The 19,435-nt window shown below is 36.5% G+C and overlaps 1 protein-coding gene across 1 annotated transcript in view; it reads right to left on the bottom strand.

Moving 5' to 3' along the window:
• dysc (dyschronic) overlaps window positions 1–19,435 on the bottom strand; it is a 33,324-nt gene that overhangs the window by 13,339 nt on the left and 550 nt on the right. Inside the window, exons 2-9 of the mRNA XM_011299783.1 lie at window positions 10,508–10,872; window positions 10,102–10,355; window positions 9,218–9,229; window positions 7,268–7,398; window positions 1,965–2,285; window positions 1,307–1,539; window positions 902–1,199; window positions 673–732 (exon numbers count right to left, since the gene is read on the bottom strand). Coding sequence (XP_011298085.1) covers window positions 673–732; window positions 902–1,199; window positions 1,307–1,539; window positions 1,965–2,285; window positions 7,268–7,398; window positions 9,218–9,229; window positions 10,102–10,355; window positions 10,508–10,854 — 1,656 coding nt within the window. The 5' untranslated portion in view covers window positions 10,855–10,872. The remainder of the gene's footprint in view (window positions 1–672; window positions 733–901; window positions 1,200–1,306; window positions 1,540–1,964; window positions 2,286–7,267; window positions 7,399–9,217; window positions 9,230–10,101; window positions 10,356–10,507; window positions 10,873–19,435) is intronic.

Below are 19,435 nucleotides of genomic sequence, written 5' to 3'. Positions count from 1 at the left end.
TCCCGTGTACGTGTGTGACAACATAAAATATTCAGTTGCTGAATGGAATAAGCACAATGGCGGTATTTTTTTTTCCAGGGGAATGTAGAAATGAAAATAATTATTCCGACGGTTTCCGATGGATAATATTTCTATTATTAGTAAATTATCTTTGTTATGATTTCTCAATTTCTTGAAATTGTTTATTAGGTTTCAGTGGAAAAATAGTTACGATACAAGTGGAAAACAAAAACCAGGTTTTATCTTTTGCGATTAAAATTCAGGCTCGTAACTCAGACGCTCGTTAAAAACTCGTTTTTTTATTAATATTTTTATTGTATCGGCGAGTAAAAAGTGGTTTTCAAAGTTGTACCATAAAAGTTCTTGATAAAAAATGTATCTCCATTGACTGCCACTAAGGTATTAAATAAAGAATTCAAACGAAGGAATATTAATTTGAGCGATACGATATTCTTCATCTCAATTCCTTCAAATTTATCTTATTCCATAGAACAACAATTTTAGTACAGGATCTAGCGCAAGGTGGGTCACACGCAGAAAGAGTAAAAGACAGAGAAGAGACAGGGGAATTTTATTGTATTCTAGAAAATACTATAAAGATCTTAAAATAGTCAGTGAGGTTTCGTGATTGAGTATTATTTAGATCCTCTCGAATTTATCGTTATCACTTACCGGAAGGTCATGTATAGAGGGTGTCACCACGAGATCCGAATGTGCTCTATCGCCTTTTCTCTGCAAATAACAATGAAATCCCAGAAAAAATTATATTTTTAGTAACAGTATTATTAAAAAAAAAATGCTTGACTAATGGAAAATATGAGGGTCTGTCTACTGCAGACTAAAACCTAAATTTGCGTTCGTAAAGTTCAGATAAGACGTGATTAAGTAGGAACAGACGTACTCGAGTGATGGTGGCCCTTGGACGATAGACGAGGTCATCAAAAGCTGCCCTGTCTTTACTGTCAACGAGCTCCCGGAGTTCGGTAAGAAGAGTGAGCTTTTCGTGGGTGTTCAGAAGATCAGCCAGGGAAGCCACTAAATCCTCAATCGTTAGTCTTCGTATCCTGTAGTCCGCAAGGAGTTGAGAGAGGGCTGCACGTTCACTTCTTGCTAGAACAACCCGAGCCTTTTCCTCCACCATTGCTGCTGTTGCTGAAGAGACCGAGTGGACCCGATGTCTCCATTCACTTGTACCACTACTGTAATTACATTTTCCAATGGAGTAATTTCATTCGAAAGAATGACGAGTTAATTGACGATTTGAAATAATTCAAATGGACTCTGGAGTTATAATGAAAAATCTTACGAAGGACTAGGTGGACGATTTCCAGGGCTTTCCAGTATCATTTGTGGATCATGATCCTGGTACCTTGAGCTTGGCACGACGATTGGCCGACTCGTCGTACACGAATGAGGAACTTTACCAACGTCTCTAATCACCAGACTCATACGTTTGTTTGTCTTCAATATCTGTACAGCTTCGTCATGCGTGGCCTCTTCGAAGCTCGTTCCATTCACCTCGATTATTTGATCGCCGACCTATTTTCCCAAACATCAATTACTTCATGAATTGTCGTCCGGTTTGCATACTAGAGCCACGAAATTTGCTTCCAAAATTTCCAAAATTCCAAAATTCGTGAACAAGGCAATTGATTAAAGATTTATTTGAATTACCCCATTCATCCCCAACATTCATTATTTCTTTCATTATTTAGTCAGAATTGTTCTACTCCGGTCGATTAATCAATTCAATTTCGAAATTGTTAATAAATTATTAATGGCACACAGGGGAAATTGGATAAACATTACAAGGCGCGAAGGACAGAATGTTATGGCGATCCATCGGTTGAAGAGAATGAATAATTATTTATTTATTTTTATACCTGTCGCAGAGGGTTCGCGTAGTGTTCACCTGGGGGTGAGGCACAGTAATAAAATTGAAAAACAATAAAGATGAAAATTACCAAGAGACCGGCACGATCGGCCACACTGTCCTTATCAACTCCAGTCACGTAGATTCCTAAACCGTACTCTAGTCCACCTCTTATCATCAACCCTAGGGATTGTCCTGGCTCGATACAGAGCTCAACTTTTCGGGTTCGTGAACCATAACGCGAGTCACGAGGATGCAGTGGCGGTGGTGATGCTGGTCGACCCTGACGATCCATCCAGGAACATGACTGTTGTCTTCCAGAGCTTGACCACACCGGATGACCACCACGACATCTTGGATCTAAAGCTGGACCTCGCACTGTCATACTCAAGGTACGACAGGACTTCAACATCTGTTTCGAAAAATCCTATCAATTTTTCTCATTGTAAACATCAATTCTGGGAAATATCAATGATACGTTGAGATTTTTTTTTGTTAGATGTTGGCTGGAGGAAGGGAATATTTTTTTTCTTTTTGGGTTTCAAGTGAAAATATTATTTTCAACCAAAATTTTTTTTTGTCGCTTACTCAAATTTGAGTGAGTAAAATCACGATTTTTGGGAATGATTGTGGGATTTTCGGTGAGATATTTCAAACAGTTTTTGTTTTTATGGTTTATTACAGGTTTTTTAGCTGAAAATTTAATAACGGATTCCAACTCCAATTATTATTTTCTACTCGACGATGGGATGCAACATTATCTAGCTCTTGTAAACAAAATTATCGTATGGAAAATCCCGACTGTTCTAAATTAATCCATAGAAACTCATAAATCCCTTTTGATGAATACAGAATATCTGTCCTCATTCATTTGAAAATTCAATTTATTTTCGAAATTTTAATGAACCATTGAAGGCCCTCATGACGCAATTAACAAGAGGTCGACGATATTATTCCCCATTGACTCTCTTCTTCCCATTTGAAAATGAAATTTCCTCTAATATTCAATTATTACTAATGATGTCTTTTTCCTTCTTCCTCTCTTTCTCTTCTGGAAATCATTTCAGCAATTTTTAAAAAATGAAAAATAACGTACGACTTGAACTCGTGAATGTTCCAATAAATTCAGTGAAATATTTCGTGATGTGATATTAGGATATTGGAGTAGAAATAAATGAGCAGAAGTGCGATTCAGGGAGGGTGACGCGCCACCGGGATATCGATCTCCAGGCACAGCCCGTGACGTCACATCCTGGCTATCCTTGACCTGACTCGAATCCCTGTGTCTCGAAACGGAACTTTACCCGGAGAAACACTGATATTTCACCTGTCCGCATTTTCAATCAGTCGAAAATCCCACATTTAAAAAATTAACCAATTGATCAAATGAATTGATTAATGGATTAAAAAATAAACCAATTGGATTATCGGAAAAATTTTTCGTTGTCGCTCATAAATTATTCATCAAATTTTCATTATTATTCCATAGATTTTACAAGTGTGTATTCATTGCAGAGAAGAATTTATGAAATTCAGATAGTATTTGAAAATAAGATTTATGGATTTTTGACATCATATGTAGCTGATCTGGTAAAAAAAATGGAAAATATTAATTGGAATGTTTCAGGCCCCCATTTTAAAGGGAAGAGAGAAAAAAAGAAATTTTCATCTGCTAATCCAGGATGGTAGGTCATAAAAGATATTTAAAAATCGATTGGTCGACTGTCGTGGCGATATGTGGGCTGGTCTATGATTTAAACGAGCCACTGGTGAATTTCAATTCAATCCCCGACGTTCATGCAAATAGTTAGGATACCCGGTCCGGATAGCATCACAGATTCCATCATCATTTCTGCCACTATCCACCAGGATAGAAAAGGTATTCTCAGTGGTGTAGACTCGGTTCCCAAACACGTATGACATTTCAATCGATTAATTCCCAAATTTTATTCTCATCAACTCGAAGGTTCACCTAAACGAAAATCGCTAATTTATCTGAGTATAAATCGAGTTCCATTGCTTTTTTTAAATTTATGGTGATGAAACTGAAATCGTTCGCTGAATTATCTCGGTTGTGAACGATCTTGAGGGACGGAATTCTCTTCGGAAAAGGAATTCGCTCGAAAGTCCTTTGATGTTTCTGTACAAAAAAAATTTCTTGGGATACGGACACTCCACTGAAAGTTAATCAACATTCGCTATGCACTTTCATTTGATTCCAAGAAACTCCTGCGATGATCAAATTATCTTGATCGTGATTATAGTTGGAATTGCAATATCAGATTGCTAATGACGCCGGGAGTAATTATCAAAATATCTTCTTGCATAGTGACCCTAATTAGTGGCCGAACGGATGTGACCGCGATTTCTTCATTTCATCAAACATCAAATATTTATAAGAATTTATAAAAATATCGAGCGGAGGTTTTCCTTCAATTTTCAATTTTTAAATTTAAAATTTTTTTATTTTGTTTCCTTTTTGTTTTCAAAATAAATAGGCAATCCTGTGGAGGAATAACTAGCGAAATGATGAATTACGGAATTCAGCTTATCTTCTAGGGGAATTATTGATGGATATCTTGGAATCTGAAGAGAATAGGAATACTCCCCTACCACAGGGAAAGACGGGGCTGAAATAAACGATCTTCTTTGATGGAGATAAACGAGAGGCACGAAAACGATTCGTCCAGAAATTACATGTCTTTTGAACATAAAAACTTCCGGAAGAATTGGAATCCATCATTGAATGAATGGTACATTGATTCATTCCATCTCAAACTTCTTCATTCAAACTTCTCTTTATTGAAAATCACAAACTGCGTCAAAACACCGATGGAGGACTGAGTAATCTTCATGATGAGATTGAGATTCTATATGCATATGGTATTTTACTCTGGTAATCCCCGCGAAATCGCCGACGATTAATCGAGATGGGATTTAGTAAGAGGATTTGTGTAATTCATCATTGATCATCCATCTTGAATTCACTGAAAGATGAACGTAATCCAGAGGACAGGTTCAATTAAAAATTTCAATTCATATCGATATAGAAAAAGATGAAGTTACCAATGGTTGGACCATCTGGAGTATAAATGATCTTCACTCTCTAAAATTGGACCCTGAAGAAAGTTTGGAAGATGAAAAACTCGTTGGGGGAAGAAATGCGATGGACTTCCTTGGAGATTCCTCTGTTTCCTCTGGGTTGTTGGAAGATTTTCATTCAAGGCTCAACCTCCCTCGGAATATTCGACTGTCGTGAGAAAAATAAAACTGTTGGATGGAGTGGGTGAAATGGTCTGAGTGGGAATACGATAGTTCTTACGTCACTATGTACAGGGGAGGATAAATGAGGGTGGAGCAAGGAGTTGAATGAGGGCGCCGGGAATCCTGGCGCCAGCTTCTCCAACAATTCCTAGGGAACTCTTCAGTATAAAACTAGACAGACATGGGAGTGAACTTGTAGAGGGAACAAGAGCGACAAGTTTTTTAGAGGTGCCATTGGGGTAATGAACCGGAGTTTTATTTTATGAAGATTGTTGGCAGCCACCCCTTACTGATGTCATCGTATATTTTGACATAAAACCAGAGGGGAAACTTCAGTACTTATTTTACATTCTCATCTCTTCGTTGTCATTCAGGAATGATCGACGTTCAGATTGATCAGATAAATATTGATTTTTCATCACCAATCGCCTGCACGCTGTGAAATTTATATTTTTTCCAGCCTTCACTGTGATGTGCACAATTTTTTTGACGGATTCGTGAAGAATAAAATTGGGAGGCTAAAGGGAAATTATTACTTCGATAATATTTTGAGAGGAGGAAAATTATCAAGGCATGGATAATGCACGTGATATGAGTGCTAAAACGAAAATTTTTCGCGAATTTTTGTGATCAAGAATATCGGATTGTGTGACCACTTCCTCATTTGGAGGGAAGACGTCTGTTGGCTTTTGGTATCGATCGACTCTGATATTCTGTTCCATCAGCAAATTACCATGATATCAGTTCCCGCACGTTCCATTCCATTCCATAATCATGTGCAAACCGAGATAATTACAGTCGCCTACTTCAATAACAATATTGAAATACCGATCAATGGATAGACTAATTGGTAATAAAAAGAAGATGCATGATAGAAAATAATTCCCTCAGAGAACCAGGAGAATTTCTTATCCCTCCAATTTTTCATTCACCATCGATGAAAATCTGGGAAAATTTTCATGAATAGAACTGATTGAATCTCCGTTGGAATTTCTTTAGAAATCCTTCAGAGATTATCAAAGGCATATATTATCAATTAAATAAAAATCGAGTAGTGGAACGACGAGGCAATTTAACGACAGCTCAATCTCCCTCCCTGTGTTGTTCATGTCGATCGATTCTAGACGAGCAGAAGTCGCGACTCCAGGCCAGGGTCGAGAGATACCTTTTGACTATCGACATGTTACAACATAAAAAAAGGGGAAGTCCCTTCCTTGGTGCACGTCATTTATTTCGTCTCAATGAGACGGGGAGCAGTAGAAAAATAAAATCGAATCGTGATCACAAATAAAATTATTTCAGAGGTTTCTGCGCGTTGAGAAAAAAATTATAATTAATATTATTATTTAATTTACCACAAGGGGAAAAGTTTTTCCCCTGCCCTTTACTTCGAGTTGAACTTCCAATGAGACCAATTTGTTTTCTTATCGCTAATTATTATTATCATATTTATCTCAGTTGACGAAGAAATTCATCAAAGTGTGTCTTGAGGGATCCCAGGGATTTCGTTTGAGGAAATAAAATTGCTGGATAACGTGGAGATCCATCAAGACTAAATCCCTCTTTGCTCATTTTTTTTTTCTCTTCACAGTCTCGAGCCTCTTTGTTTCCTTCTTTGTCGTCATTTTTTTCATCTCTCACCCCCAAATGTCTTCCGATAGTGCTGATGGCCCATTGTCGTGTCGCCGTTCGCTTTGTCGTTAAATCCACTAGAGCGTGATGGGGCGCAGATTCTCATCAACGTCGTTTACATCAGAATTCATAGAATAGTTCATTTTCTTCGCTCTACTTGAAACTTTTACGCAGTTCCTCGTTACTCGGATACCCTCGGAAACTAATCACAGAACCTCAGTCGATGTCCATTAATTTCGATGTATAAATTCCAATTGTTTATCATATTTTTTAAATATTCAGAATAGAAACATCAATTTTAATGTGAAAGTAAAAAATAAATAAGAAGGATAAAAGTGAAAATTGAATGAAAATTCAAGTGAGCTGGTATTGGCCTGAATTTTTTTACCAAAATATGGCTCAAGTCTGCTTGAACGTGAAGACTTGAATTATTGGAATTTGAGAGATGGAGTGGATGGCGGAAAAATGTGAGAAAAATATTATTCCAAGGTAATTCACCTTGAGGGCTTCTTCGTGTGTGACAGCGCGAAAGGGAGTTCCATTAACTTCAAGGATTGTGTCACCAGGTCTGAGGCCAGCTCTCTCTGCCACAGAACCCTCTTCCACCCTTGAGATGTACACACCCACGCCTGGAAACAATCCCCTGAGGATTATAAACTTATGGACAAGCTGAGTCTCAAGGATTTTATAAAAATAGATAAATAAAAATCTACTGTGAATTGATATCTTGGCTTTGAGTGCGCACTAACTGCCCTACGTCCTGTGCTCTGCATCCTGCACCTCAAATTAAACTTTCAATTCAGGGCAGATGCAAGATGAAACATATTGCGAATACTGTGAAATATCGAGATAAAGAAATTGATTGAGAAAGGTGAGTGGAGTTTCTCGAAAGATCAAGCAAAAAAGTTTATGAAAAAATTCTCCCATTCACAAAATTTCAAAAATTCCCAAAATTGGAGAATTATAATTTTTCATTTATCAAAATTTTTTTGAATCTCCATTATTGCCATTACCTTTTGGCCATAAAAAGCAATTTCGAACTCCACTCCTCCTAATTTATGTACAGGATGCAACAATGAACTGCAACTGCAATATCATGCAACTGCTGTTTTGCGGATCGTTAATATTTGAATCGATGATTTACGGTTAATTCATGCCATGAGTATGTAATGATAACGAAAAAAAAAAAGAGTATAAAAGGAGGTAGAGAGTTTAGGTTGAGAAGATGAGATTATGGTGAACGAGTTCATCATCCGAAGAATGAAGGCCGCCTGGGGGTTGCAATGGGTATAGTGCACTTGGGCTCGTATTTAATTAGCCGTTGGTGTGAGAATTCCCGGAATGGAATAAGGGATTGAAGAATTAATCAAGCGACATGATTGAGGCACGGAGATACCAGGGACAATGAGCTCGTTTAATGATTTGTGGCGCAAGTGATTGAAAGCTTAAAATGTGGAAGTAAATTCAATCGGGCGATTATCGAAGCTATGGTAGATTAATTATTCCCTTTGAATTTAAACTAATGCTCATTGTTTATGATATTTATGAGTTATTTAAGTATTTTGATAATTAATATATAGCACCGGATTTTTATTAATTAAAATTACATTTATTTCAATAATTTTTGTATTCAAATGATTTTATATTATCGATATTGGAAAATGTGGGGAGTTGAAGTTTTTAGATTAATTTTATCTCTTTTTATATTGAAAAAATTGAATGAATATTGATTTGACATATTTTTATGAATTGCAAATTACTGCTTTAATGGCGCTCCTCGTATTGCTCATGCAGAATTATCAATTATGCAAAACCTGTGATTGGAATGAAAATTCATTATTGACACAGGTAAATCTGAGTGATATAGATTTTAATACGATGCTACCTTTATACCTCAGCTTTAAGAAGTACCATGCAATTATTTCTATGATTATTCTAGATATATTGAATTAATAATTGATTCTGCGGCTGAAGGAATTATTGAAGCAGATGAATCACGTGTGCACAATTATTTCTATTCGTTAGATTAATTATTTCTTCGATTAATTTCGTTGGAATTTTATTCATCTGCTCGGTATAATTCGTGTGGTGAGATATTAATGCCAAAAAAAATTCATAAAGATGTATTCATGCGACACTGATCTGCTGTGAAAGGGGCGAAAGGACATGACAACAGAATTGATAAGAATATATTGTGAAGGCAAAATAAGTGATTGAACCGTCTGCCATGGGAATTTTTTATTTATTAAAGTATAATCTAAACTTTGATGCTGCACATATTTTTTTTTCCCATGGAAGTCGGAGACTTTGAAGTATCATGACTCGTGTGTCAATATCATGATTTCAAATCCCCTTTCGGTTTTTCTTTCTTTGGGCATCAGTTGATAAATGAAATAATATCGATTAAGGTCATTCTCTTAATTTGCTCCTGTACTATTTTTTGTTTACCTGACTGTGCTTCTGGGTACAGCGAGAAAAAAAAAACAGAAAGTAATACAATCCCAGTGACTTTAACTTTGGTTCTCTGGACTGTTATTTGTGGGGTAAATTGGGAGTTTGGTCGAGCCATCGAGACGCTGATAAATTGAATGGAGTATGTTCTTTTTCAGAGTACTTACGGTTTTTTTTTTATTTACGAAGAGAGAACATATTGGAGAAATTTGCTATTTGTTTGGTTTCGCGAATTAAATTCTCTTTTTTGTTACTACCGCGATTGAAAGGATTCTATTATTCGTGGAAACCACGTAACTATCTTCACAAGTCCCAACCCGTGTATTCCACGAAAATTGTTGCTCAATTAATTTATTTAATTGATTATTTGGAATTTTTAATTAGTATCATTAAAAAAAAAAATGATTTGAAAGTATTTCAGAAATAAAACTCGATTAAATTTGATTCAATCTCGAATTGAAAAAAATAATCCAATAAAGTTGACTTTTTTATTAATTCCAGTAAATAAATAATCCATTGCCATTAAAAAATGAATTCGCGGGCAATAAATTATTGTCAGTGAATGCCAGAGCAATTTCAATCGCTGTATGACTGATAACGGACGGTTGATTTTTTATTTCAATAGCGAGGAACCGAGGGGTCGACCAGACTCCATATTTCACGAAAAAAAAGGGCAGTATAATGGACAAGAAGATAATAAATAAATGATAAAAAAAAAGAGCGAGACGAACTCGATTTCCGGTGTGGAGAAGGATGAAAAAAATATGTTGGGACGAAAGAGAGTCCTCGGGGGATATATTCAGGTTGTTCCTCAGTGAGATGAGATGAATAAAATAAATAAAGATGTGAGAGAGAATGTAGAAGAGAAAGATTGGTCTTACCAGCGTCCTTGCCACCTTTGACACAGATGCCAAAGCCATGGTGAGAGTCAGGTGGATCCCGAGTCATGGTAATTGTTCTGACAGTGAGTTCCTGGAGGCTGAGGGCTTGAGGGGATTGAGGGGTTGAGCTCGCGGGTTGTGTCTGCTGTTGAGAGGCAGAACTCACTCCACGAAGGGCTGAAACACTTGCTGGACTTGAAGCTGGGGTGCGACGCTCATTTTGCCGTCTCTCCGCTACTCCATTGTTAAATAATCTGATGAATACACGGAATTTTTATTTAATTTCGTCAGTGAATTTCCGCATTCTCCACTGTGCAAAATTCATCACGAATTTTCCACATAATTTTGTCAATGATCCATAATTAATCCATAATTAAAAATCGAATAATAATTTTTCGTAGCGAACCTCAAGACTTGTTCCGGTGAGATAGCTCCACCACCAGCTCCATGTCCCCGATGTCTGTACGGAGTAGCATGGGATGAATGATGATGGGGTGCACTGGGTGGTCTCTCGACGATAGTGTAGCTTGTTCCAGGTGGACTGTAGTACCCTCTGTTCTGAGTACTTCGACTTCTGCCTCCTGATGGCTCAAGATCTTCAGCCTCATAGCATCCACCAGCACCACCACCACCACCACCACCTGCACCTCTCAAAAATCCACCTCCGCTGTTACGGAGAAAGTGAGAGGACCCACCACCACCCCATTGGAGCTCCTGGAGCTCTGAGCCGTAGTCCTCCGTACTGCTCGCCATCTTCTTCGATTGTCAAACCTGATAATTCAACATCTATCTCATAAACAAACTTCAATAAAAAATTGGTAAAAAAAAAATTACATCCATCGCATTTTTTCGGCAGAACATGTGATGCTCCAGGTTTTGATGAATTTCGTTATTATTTAATATGTGGACGTATGGCAGTGTCAGCGTGACACTTGCCAGCGGAATTCGATTATGCTGACCAAGTGATGACGTATAAACAATTTTATTTTTGGGAAATGTTTTGAAAAATTTTTCAAAAATGCGTGTCGAATATTTTTTAAAATAATTTTCTAGATATTTTTGCGAATATAATTTTTTTTTTAATTATACTGGTGTTTTCTTACTTTTTTTATTTTTCAATATTCTCAAAAAATACGACATTTAAATTATTTAAAAAAATTTCCTATTCAAATTTTTGAAAAATTTTTCAAAATCTCTCCCAAAAATAAAATTTTTCAAAACCTTTCCCAGAAATAAAATTTTTCAGTTTCATAAAAAAAATTTCCGGAATATTTTCCCGAAATTTTTCAAAAATTTGGAAAAAATATTCCGATTAAAATTTTTTCTCCCGGTTATTGATAAATACAGTGGAGAAAAGAATTTTTTTCTGTTAGTGCAACGCTTCTTGATTTGATATGAAAAAAAAAAATGGAAAAAATTGTTTTTCAAGGGTTCTATTGTCGCCGCATGCCAAGCCCCCGAAAATTGCACAGATTGAATAAATCCTCGAGCTGGGTTCGATTTACAATAAACGATTTCAGCACTTGGCATGAATTCAGATAAATAAGTCCCCCTACACGTTTGCGGTAATACCAGTCTCCCATTCTGTTAGGTCACTGCACTCAAATGCACTGGGACAATTTTCAGATGTGTATAAAACCGTCTCTCACGTGCATTTTGGCACGCGACTCAATACCCTCACACTACCCTTCTGTATCACTTGCCAACTGAAAAGTCACCGAGGCTGTTCAACCCTTGACTCTGAAACTTTCCTATTCATAAATACCAACACCCAGTCTTTAATTACCACAAATTGTCTGCAAAATGAAAATTTAATTAACACAAATTGCCTGAAAATTATTTGCAAATCTTGACTGCATTTCCGGAAAAACACCCCCAACTGTTCGTTATTTATTCTGAATATTCTTATTACCTTCCAGAACAGACGCGTAATTTTTATTGAATATTTGTAATTTATTTATCAGTGCATCGGGTAGTGATGATGTAAACGAATGAGATTATTTTCACCCCTGAGCAGTTGTAACAATTGATAGAAATGTTGAGGTATGAGATGGGAAAGAGTCAATGAAATAGCGAGCTTATGTCACACCCTTAACATCGGGGGTCCGTGGCAACCTGCCGTGACTTGATACCAAGAATCTCGGACTGCGATCTTCACGGGGGCCGGTCACGTAATTGGACTACTTCCGGCCCACACCTTTCCAACCCAATGACCTCCGCCGATAATTCCCTTAATACCCATGTCCAATCATTTTTTAATTCCCCCTGTGTTTCCTCTACTTTAAATTATTCAATTAAACATATAAAAAAAAATGTCTGTCAATAATCCATTGAGTTGATATAAGACATGAATCAAATTTCATTATGACCGTATTTAATCTGAAAACATGTCATGAAACCGGAAATTATTCCCCTGTACCTACACCCACTGCTTCCATTCTAAACTCGTAATTTCCATCCGATAAAATTCCCCTCCTGCCAGAGGGAAAAATCGGAAAATTCCTCTCAATCCGAAAGAAAAAAGCGGCAAAAAACAATTCACATGTTTTGACAGGAGAACTCTCTATTATCATAGAACCAAACTTGAAACTTTTTCCATTGACTGGGAGCGGTCCACAGACCGCCCAAGAACAAAAGCTTTTGAAATACAAAACGAGGAATGAATGAGTGCCCTAGAGTTTGAAGAACCCTTTGAATACCGAAGCGGAAGAAAGAATCTCAAAAAATATGAACAAAAAAAAAATAATAAAAACAACAGCTGAGTGTAAACCATCAGAAGGTAATGTGTGTATCGGTGAATTATTTATGGATACACAGAGGTATTTTTTTTTTTTCATTCAAGTGGAACCTTGACAGTGCGACAAGACGAGTGAACCCTCTCCCTCTGGAGTACCCCCGACAGTCGCTGAGCAACCGCCACTCATATAATGACGAGATAAAGATAGGAAGCGGATGAACGCTAAATGCACGTCATAATATTTCTCATCAGTGGTCTGACGTGACGTAAGAACTATTATTATTCGTCGATCCTCGTATCCTTCCGGTTAAATATCGATAATCCCGTCGGAAATTCAATCAGTTCACCTGGATATCAATCAGCTCATGTGGATATCAATCAGATCCAGAGCCGATGCTAAATCAATTTCTTGAAGACAATTTTTTAACTTATCCAAAAAGCTCCCAATCAACAAATTCATTTGACCTCTTTCTCAAATTCTTTCAGGTGACTCGAATCTTGCACTCGGAAGAACATCCTGGAATACTTGAAGAAGAATTCTGCCGGAAGAATTCCTACTCCACTCGATCGTTGATGAGGCATTTTTCGAGGATAACCTTGACACTGGAGAATCCTGATTGGCCTCAAGCAAAATGCCCGATAACTGAAAGGGTCAATCGATAATACCGTGAGGTAATTTTTCCATTTGGTGTACACCTGATTAAAAATTGTCGGATTGTTTCTGGAATTTTTTTTTTATTTTCAGGAAGTAAAGGGCATGATAAGTCCCAATGAGCTGTCAATAATATCGTTCGCAAACGCGTCGATCAATCGCGTTATCGACGTCCTTTGATCGATCGTGAATGTAAAATGGTAAAAAAATATTTTTTAAAACCGCAACCGCGACTCGTATCCGTTGTCACTGTACAGTGAAATGGAACCGAATGTTTTGGACCGGCATGCTCTTTTTTGTTGTTCAACCTAGTGCCAGTTGTGAGAGGGAAATGAAGGTAATTGTGGTGTTCCGAACCGGAAATTCCTCCGGCTTTTGAATGCGAGTGTTTGTCTCCCTATTCTCCTTCCAAGTTTAAAGAACAACCAACAATAAACCTGTCTAAAAAATTCTTAAATATATTCCAGTCCTCTTAATTAAAATTTCAAAACAGAAAAATTTCAAGATAGAGAAGTTAAAGATTATTTTTCAATCCAGCTCCAAAATTTCACTGAATTATTTCAAACAAATGTAATTACACTCAATATTTAAAACTGACAATCACAATTATGGGACTACTCATGACTTCATCTCTGAGTTTCGGATTTTTTTTTCTCAGTCCTGAGAATCCAATTATTAATTTTTATTTTGGGGGGTGGATGGGTTGGTCAAAATACAGAAAAAAAATGGAAGAGTAAAAAAAAAGAGTTTGGCAAAGGTAGATACGGAAGAGATGGTAACTCTATGTGTGGTTTGGATAAACGGGTTGCCCTCGCAAATTGGCCGTTTATCCAACGCGTCACGTCACGTGAAGAGACCTGTACACACCCCCGCACATGTACATTCCTATGTACATGCGTCCTTGCATTTACCACCCCAAAGCCACCCACTCCCCTCACCCCTGTGACGCAAATACACGTACATGCCGAGTATAATGTCCAACCACTTCTAGGTACACCCGATGCACTTCCTCCATCAGTCAAGAGGTCTTTTTTTTAAATATGCAAGAAATACTCGAGAGAAATTCCCCTGGAGACACAATACAAATCAATCGATTGGACAGAATAAAAAAAATTAATAGATTAGTTCTTCGGTTATAAATAAACTCCACTTTTTAACTTTTATTTCTTTCAACTTTTAACATTTACATTTTTTTTATTTATTCACTTGTGCTTTTTGGGATTTTCCTGTTAGACCGATTGGGGTATGGCAATCAGGTGAATAAATAAGGCCCAAACACCGGGGAAAAATAAAATTGGGCATTTCCTTCGCAATTCATTTGGCATTATCGAATTTTTTTATGTCCGTGAAAATGGGGGTGACTCGTATTGGTTGATAATTTTGAACTATTTATGATGATTCATTGTTTGAGATTACTATGAAGAGTACTCAATATTGATCGGGATGTTCAATCGCGTAGGAGGGAATATAGAATCACTTTCCATTAATTCTTGAAGCCTTCTCGAAAGGGCACGAGGAAACAATCGATTCAATGACTTGTGCATTGTATTATTATATTTCTTTGTTTTCACGTATCTACCACCCCCTCACCATCTACTCTCGTTCTTTCCTCGGAGAAAAATACTATTATATTTTGTTTGTCTCCGTATCGACTTACGAAGCACCCGGAAAAAATAGTCCCATTCTTCTCCACATCAGATACCTCTCAAGAAAATATTTCTATCGAAAAAACATTCAGCATTTTTTTGTCTCTCGAATTTTCGGGAAAATAAATTGCAATTCCCTCCTGTCGATTTTCATGAGATGGAAATTACAGGGAAAAACCGAGTGTCAGTGACAGGTGAAAAACAGGGACAGGTTAATTTATCTTTTTATCTTTTGGTTCGATAAGATTTTCGGATTTCGTGCGTATAAATATCTGGAATCTATAGACCATTTTGATGGATGTTGGACGCGTTTGGGTTCGTGTCACTCGTGGAAATCGCGTGTTTGCTCTGAATGTTTCTTTGATGTATAAATGATGGAAGAAAATTGTGCAGGGCAATTAGCATTTTTAATTTACGTCACAGTATATTCAACTGCGAAATCAAATTCCAATTAGACGGCATTCATTTTATCGATTTATGTTGCCGTTAATTTGAGGTTCAGAGATGTATTGAAGAGACTATTTTTGGGATTCCCCGAGTTTATTATCGGAAATATTCCAATTAAATCGTTCAACCGAATTATTTTGGATATTGTCAATGCACGTGAGATCTGAATTCGCGGAATCGAAATTTTCCGTCAGATTACATCTCTCAAATACTCAAATAAAAAAGAAAATGAAGGATAAAAAAATATAACCAATAGTTTTTCATTCACAGATGATGCAATACGGAATTTTGAATATTTTATTTCCACCGGAATTTTCGCCTGATTCCTTGAAAATTTCATTGGACTTCAGAATTAAAAAAAAATTCAAAATTATTTCAAAAAAATTTCAATAATTGCAATTTTCATTTCGTTGTACGTACCGATTTTTAATATTAAATAATGTGGGTAAAAAGATCTTTCGAAAGGCTCAGCTAATGCTTTGAGACTCGGATATATTTCTTGAAAACTCAGAACAAAGTCGACTTAAACCGGTTTCCATCTTCGTTACTATTTCCTCGATATTCTCTCTATTTCCTCTCCTTCGAGGATTGTCAATTGCCCGCCATTAAACCTCCCTAAATTTGAATATTCAAGATGTGCTCAACTCATAAAACGGACTATAAAAAAATTAACGGTGAATTTTACTGCTGACTTAGAAAAATGTTAATTTTGAAGACTTTTACAATAACGAGTATTACCGCAGATAGTCCAGCCTCGGAGTATTATTTTCATAACGAAAAACGCCGAGTCGACAGCCCTAAGGATATTAATATAAAATATAATTTCGAGATTAGATCTCCCCGCGAAATTTAAATTAATCTCCCGACACATTTCAGAGAAATATTTATTTGAAAAATGAAATTTTACGCAATTAAAAAACATCCGCCTCCGTATGAATAATTAAATCATGAAACTTCATAAAGTTTTATGTAATTATTTCTAGGAATTTTATTGAAGTGACGCTTGTGCAATTATTTCACAATTTATGCAGGTTGTGCATAAAATTTTCAGTGAATTTTCACAAAAGTTGGAGAGAAATGTGAAAATGTGGAAATATAAGGAGATGACTATGAAAATCGGTACGTTGTAATATATTGAAAAATCTAACAGTACATCGTTAAGTTTATTAACAATATAAATATTTGATATGTTAACAGGTACGCACTGGGAAAATAGTGGCCGCATTTTGTTGTAGAGGGTAGTTTAATCGATCCTTTAAGCCGCACGAGGTCGAGGACTGTAGTAGGCAACACAAATGTAACCCACAACGACCTCTTCAACTGTAAGAGGATTTCCTCCATTGTTTATAATTTTTTATTTCCTTCTATCTCATGTGTAATTTTCATTTTTCTCGCTTTTTATGAATTTGTCTTTATGACAATTCAAGCACTTGCGCGCATTGTCTCGCGGGTTTGTCGTTTCACCAACCATGTGTCGACATAAAATGGGGGATAAAAAATTTGAGGGTGGGTTAAAGCTGATTGCCCACTCTCGGAAGTACTGCCAACAATTTACCCTTGTACTATGCACATCAAAATAATTTCCACTATTTCAAATTTAAGGTGCAAACAAAAAATTGCTGAGACTTTTACGCCATTTTTTTATTCGCTAATCAAAATTTCATGGTCGAACGACGAATTCCTGGGGAGGAAGAAAAATATTCACCCGTTAAAATAACATTTTCAACATTATTTTCAACATCGGCTATAACAGGTGAAAATCTATATTCGACGCGCGCACATGTATCTGTATTCCTTTTCAAATATCTCCGATCATTTCTGTTATTCTCGATAAAAATCTAAAAGTCTAAAATTTTATCGAATTAAATGCTTTCATCGGGAAGAGAAATAAAAGCGATGAGCGCTTTTCACTATTAGTCATCTACCTTTTTTGAATATTCATTCGTTTATTGGATAAATCCTGAATAGCTTGACTCTGGAAAAAAAAAAATAAACCACAGGATCCGAGAAAAACTTTCCACAAAAGCCTAAAACAAAGATTGAACCGGTACGGAGGCGTTAACCCTCTCTTTTCTCAATTAACTCGGAGTACTGAACCGGGTAATTACATCGAGCGTAAGTGGCCTCCATCGCGGTGTTTCCACCAAAAAAATTATCCCCCCATCGACGTGGCATCACTAATGAGTGTGACAGTATCAATATCCAGTGTAATGGAGCGGAGTTGAATAAAAAAGAGGACAAGATTACGAAACTCGGTTACCGGGTTACCTCACTGAAACATATACTATACATTTCGCGGTCGCGACTCGACTCCTCTTTATTGAGAATTTTCCCCGTTTTTGTTATAATCTCGCTAAAAAATTTACCACCAAATGCATGAATAAACAAATTATTTTTCACCCAAGCAACTGTTACAACAATTGGTGATTATGGTGTGGGGTAATAACGGTAACTTGAAGATCGTTAAAATGAAAAATAAATAATTCTTCTAGGTAATGGGAATAATTTATGAAATAAGTGGAATAAATGTTATTTCCGTAGCTATATATGGAAATATTTATTTTTAATCAGTCGACATTGATGCTGTGACAATTATTTATTAAAAATAAATTTTACCGCTGAAGGTAATGGCAATTGGAGAATGTGTATGATAATTTCTTTGATCAGAAAATCGAGACTAGAAACCGATGGCTGGACAGATTGTATTTTTAATTAATTTTTTTATTTTTAAAATTACGATAAAAATGGAGGGAATAATCCGTGTTATTTCGTTTGATTATTTTTGTTTGAATTCCTGAGTGATCGAGATAAAAAATGTTGTTTATCTGGTGATCATGTTGATCGTGTTGTTGACTAGTCGGAGATCAATGAAAAATTCCACAGCATGATTTTCAAGTATAAAATAATTTTTCACAGGGATAATTACACATTTACATGAGGAATCTCTCAGCGCAGCTTTTCATTTAAAATTTTGAATCTACTTTGATTTTAAAACGTGTTGACATGAAATTTGGGGATAGCATTGAATTCCATAAATTCTAAAACGGTTTCGTGAAGACAGATTTATTCTCAAACCCCTTTTCATTTAAAATTTTGAATCTACTTTGATTTTAAAACGTGTTGACATGAAATTTGGGGACAGCATTGAATTCCATAAATTCTAAAACGGTTTCGTGAAGACAGATTTATTCTCAAACCCATACACAGTCGCCAATGGATCGCCAATTGAATGAACTTTACACATTATTGATAGAAAAAAATATTAGGATTTAAATCTCAAGAGGAATTCTCAAAATTTCTCGAAAATCCCAGGCATCACCCCAAAATGGATCTCAAGATGGCATTGAGACACGACTGACCTGATGCCCACAATCCCGGACCTAAAATTCCCCCACACTTGCAAGAATTAATTTATTCCCAACGGTGGAATAAATATCCATTTATATAAATTTATACCAAGAATTCTCAAAAAAAAAGGAGGAAGATTGCGCAAACCCGAATTTTCTAACTTCCCGAAAATCACCAGCAATTTCAGAACATCTTTGTTGAATTGACGGAGGAATTCCTGCCGACGTAAGAGGAAAATCATCACGGAGTAATTGCCCTCGCAACTGTCAGATGATTACACCCCACAAGAGTCCCATAATCCCCCATCCCTGTAATATCCCTCATGTAATACCACCCAGAGACATGGAATAAGAGAGGTAAAATCATAAAAACCGAGAGGTAACTGAACATTGTAAGAGCAGTGGCACGCGATACACAAAACTCAACAGCATAAAAATTGTGTCGAGGGCGCGACTCCACTTCCTCTAATATTTCAACAATATTTTAAAACTCCCCATCCCCCTC

This window comes from Fopius arisanus, unplaced genomic scaffold (assembly GCF_000806365.1).
Source record: "Fopius arisanus strain USDA-PBARC FA_bdor unplaced genomic scaffold, ASM80636v1 scaffold00015, whole genome shotgun sequence".
NCBI lineage: Eukaryota > Metazoa > Arthropoda > Insecta > Hymenoptera > Braconidae > Fopius > Fopius arisanus.
This window is presented reverse-complemented; position numbering and strand designations above follow the sequence as displayed.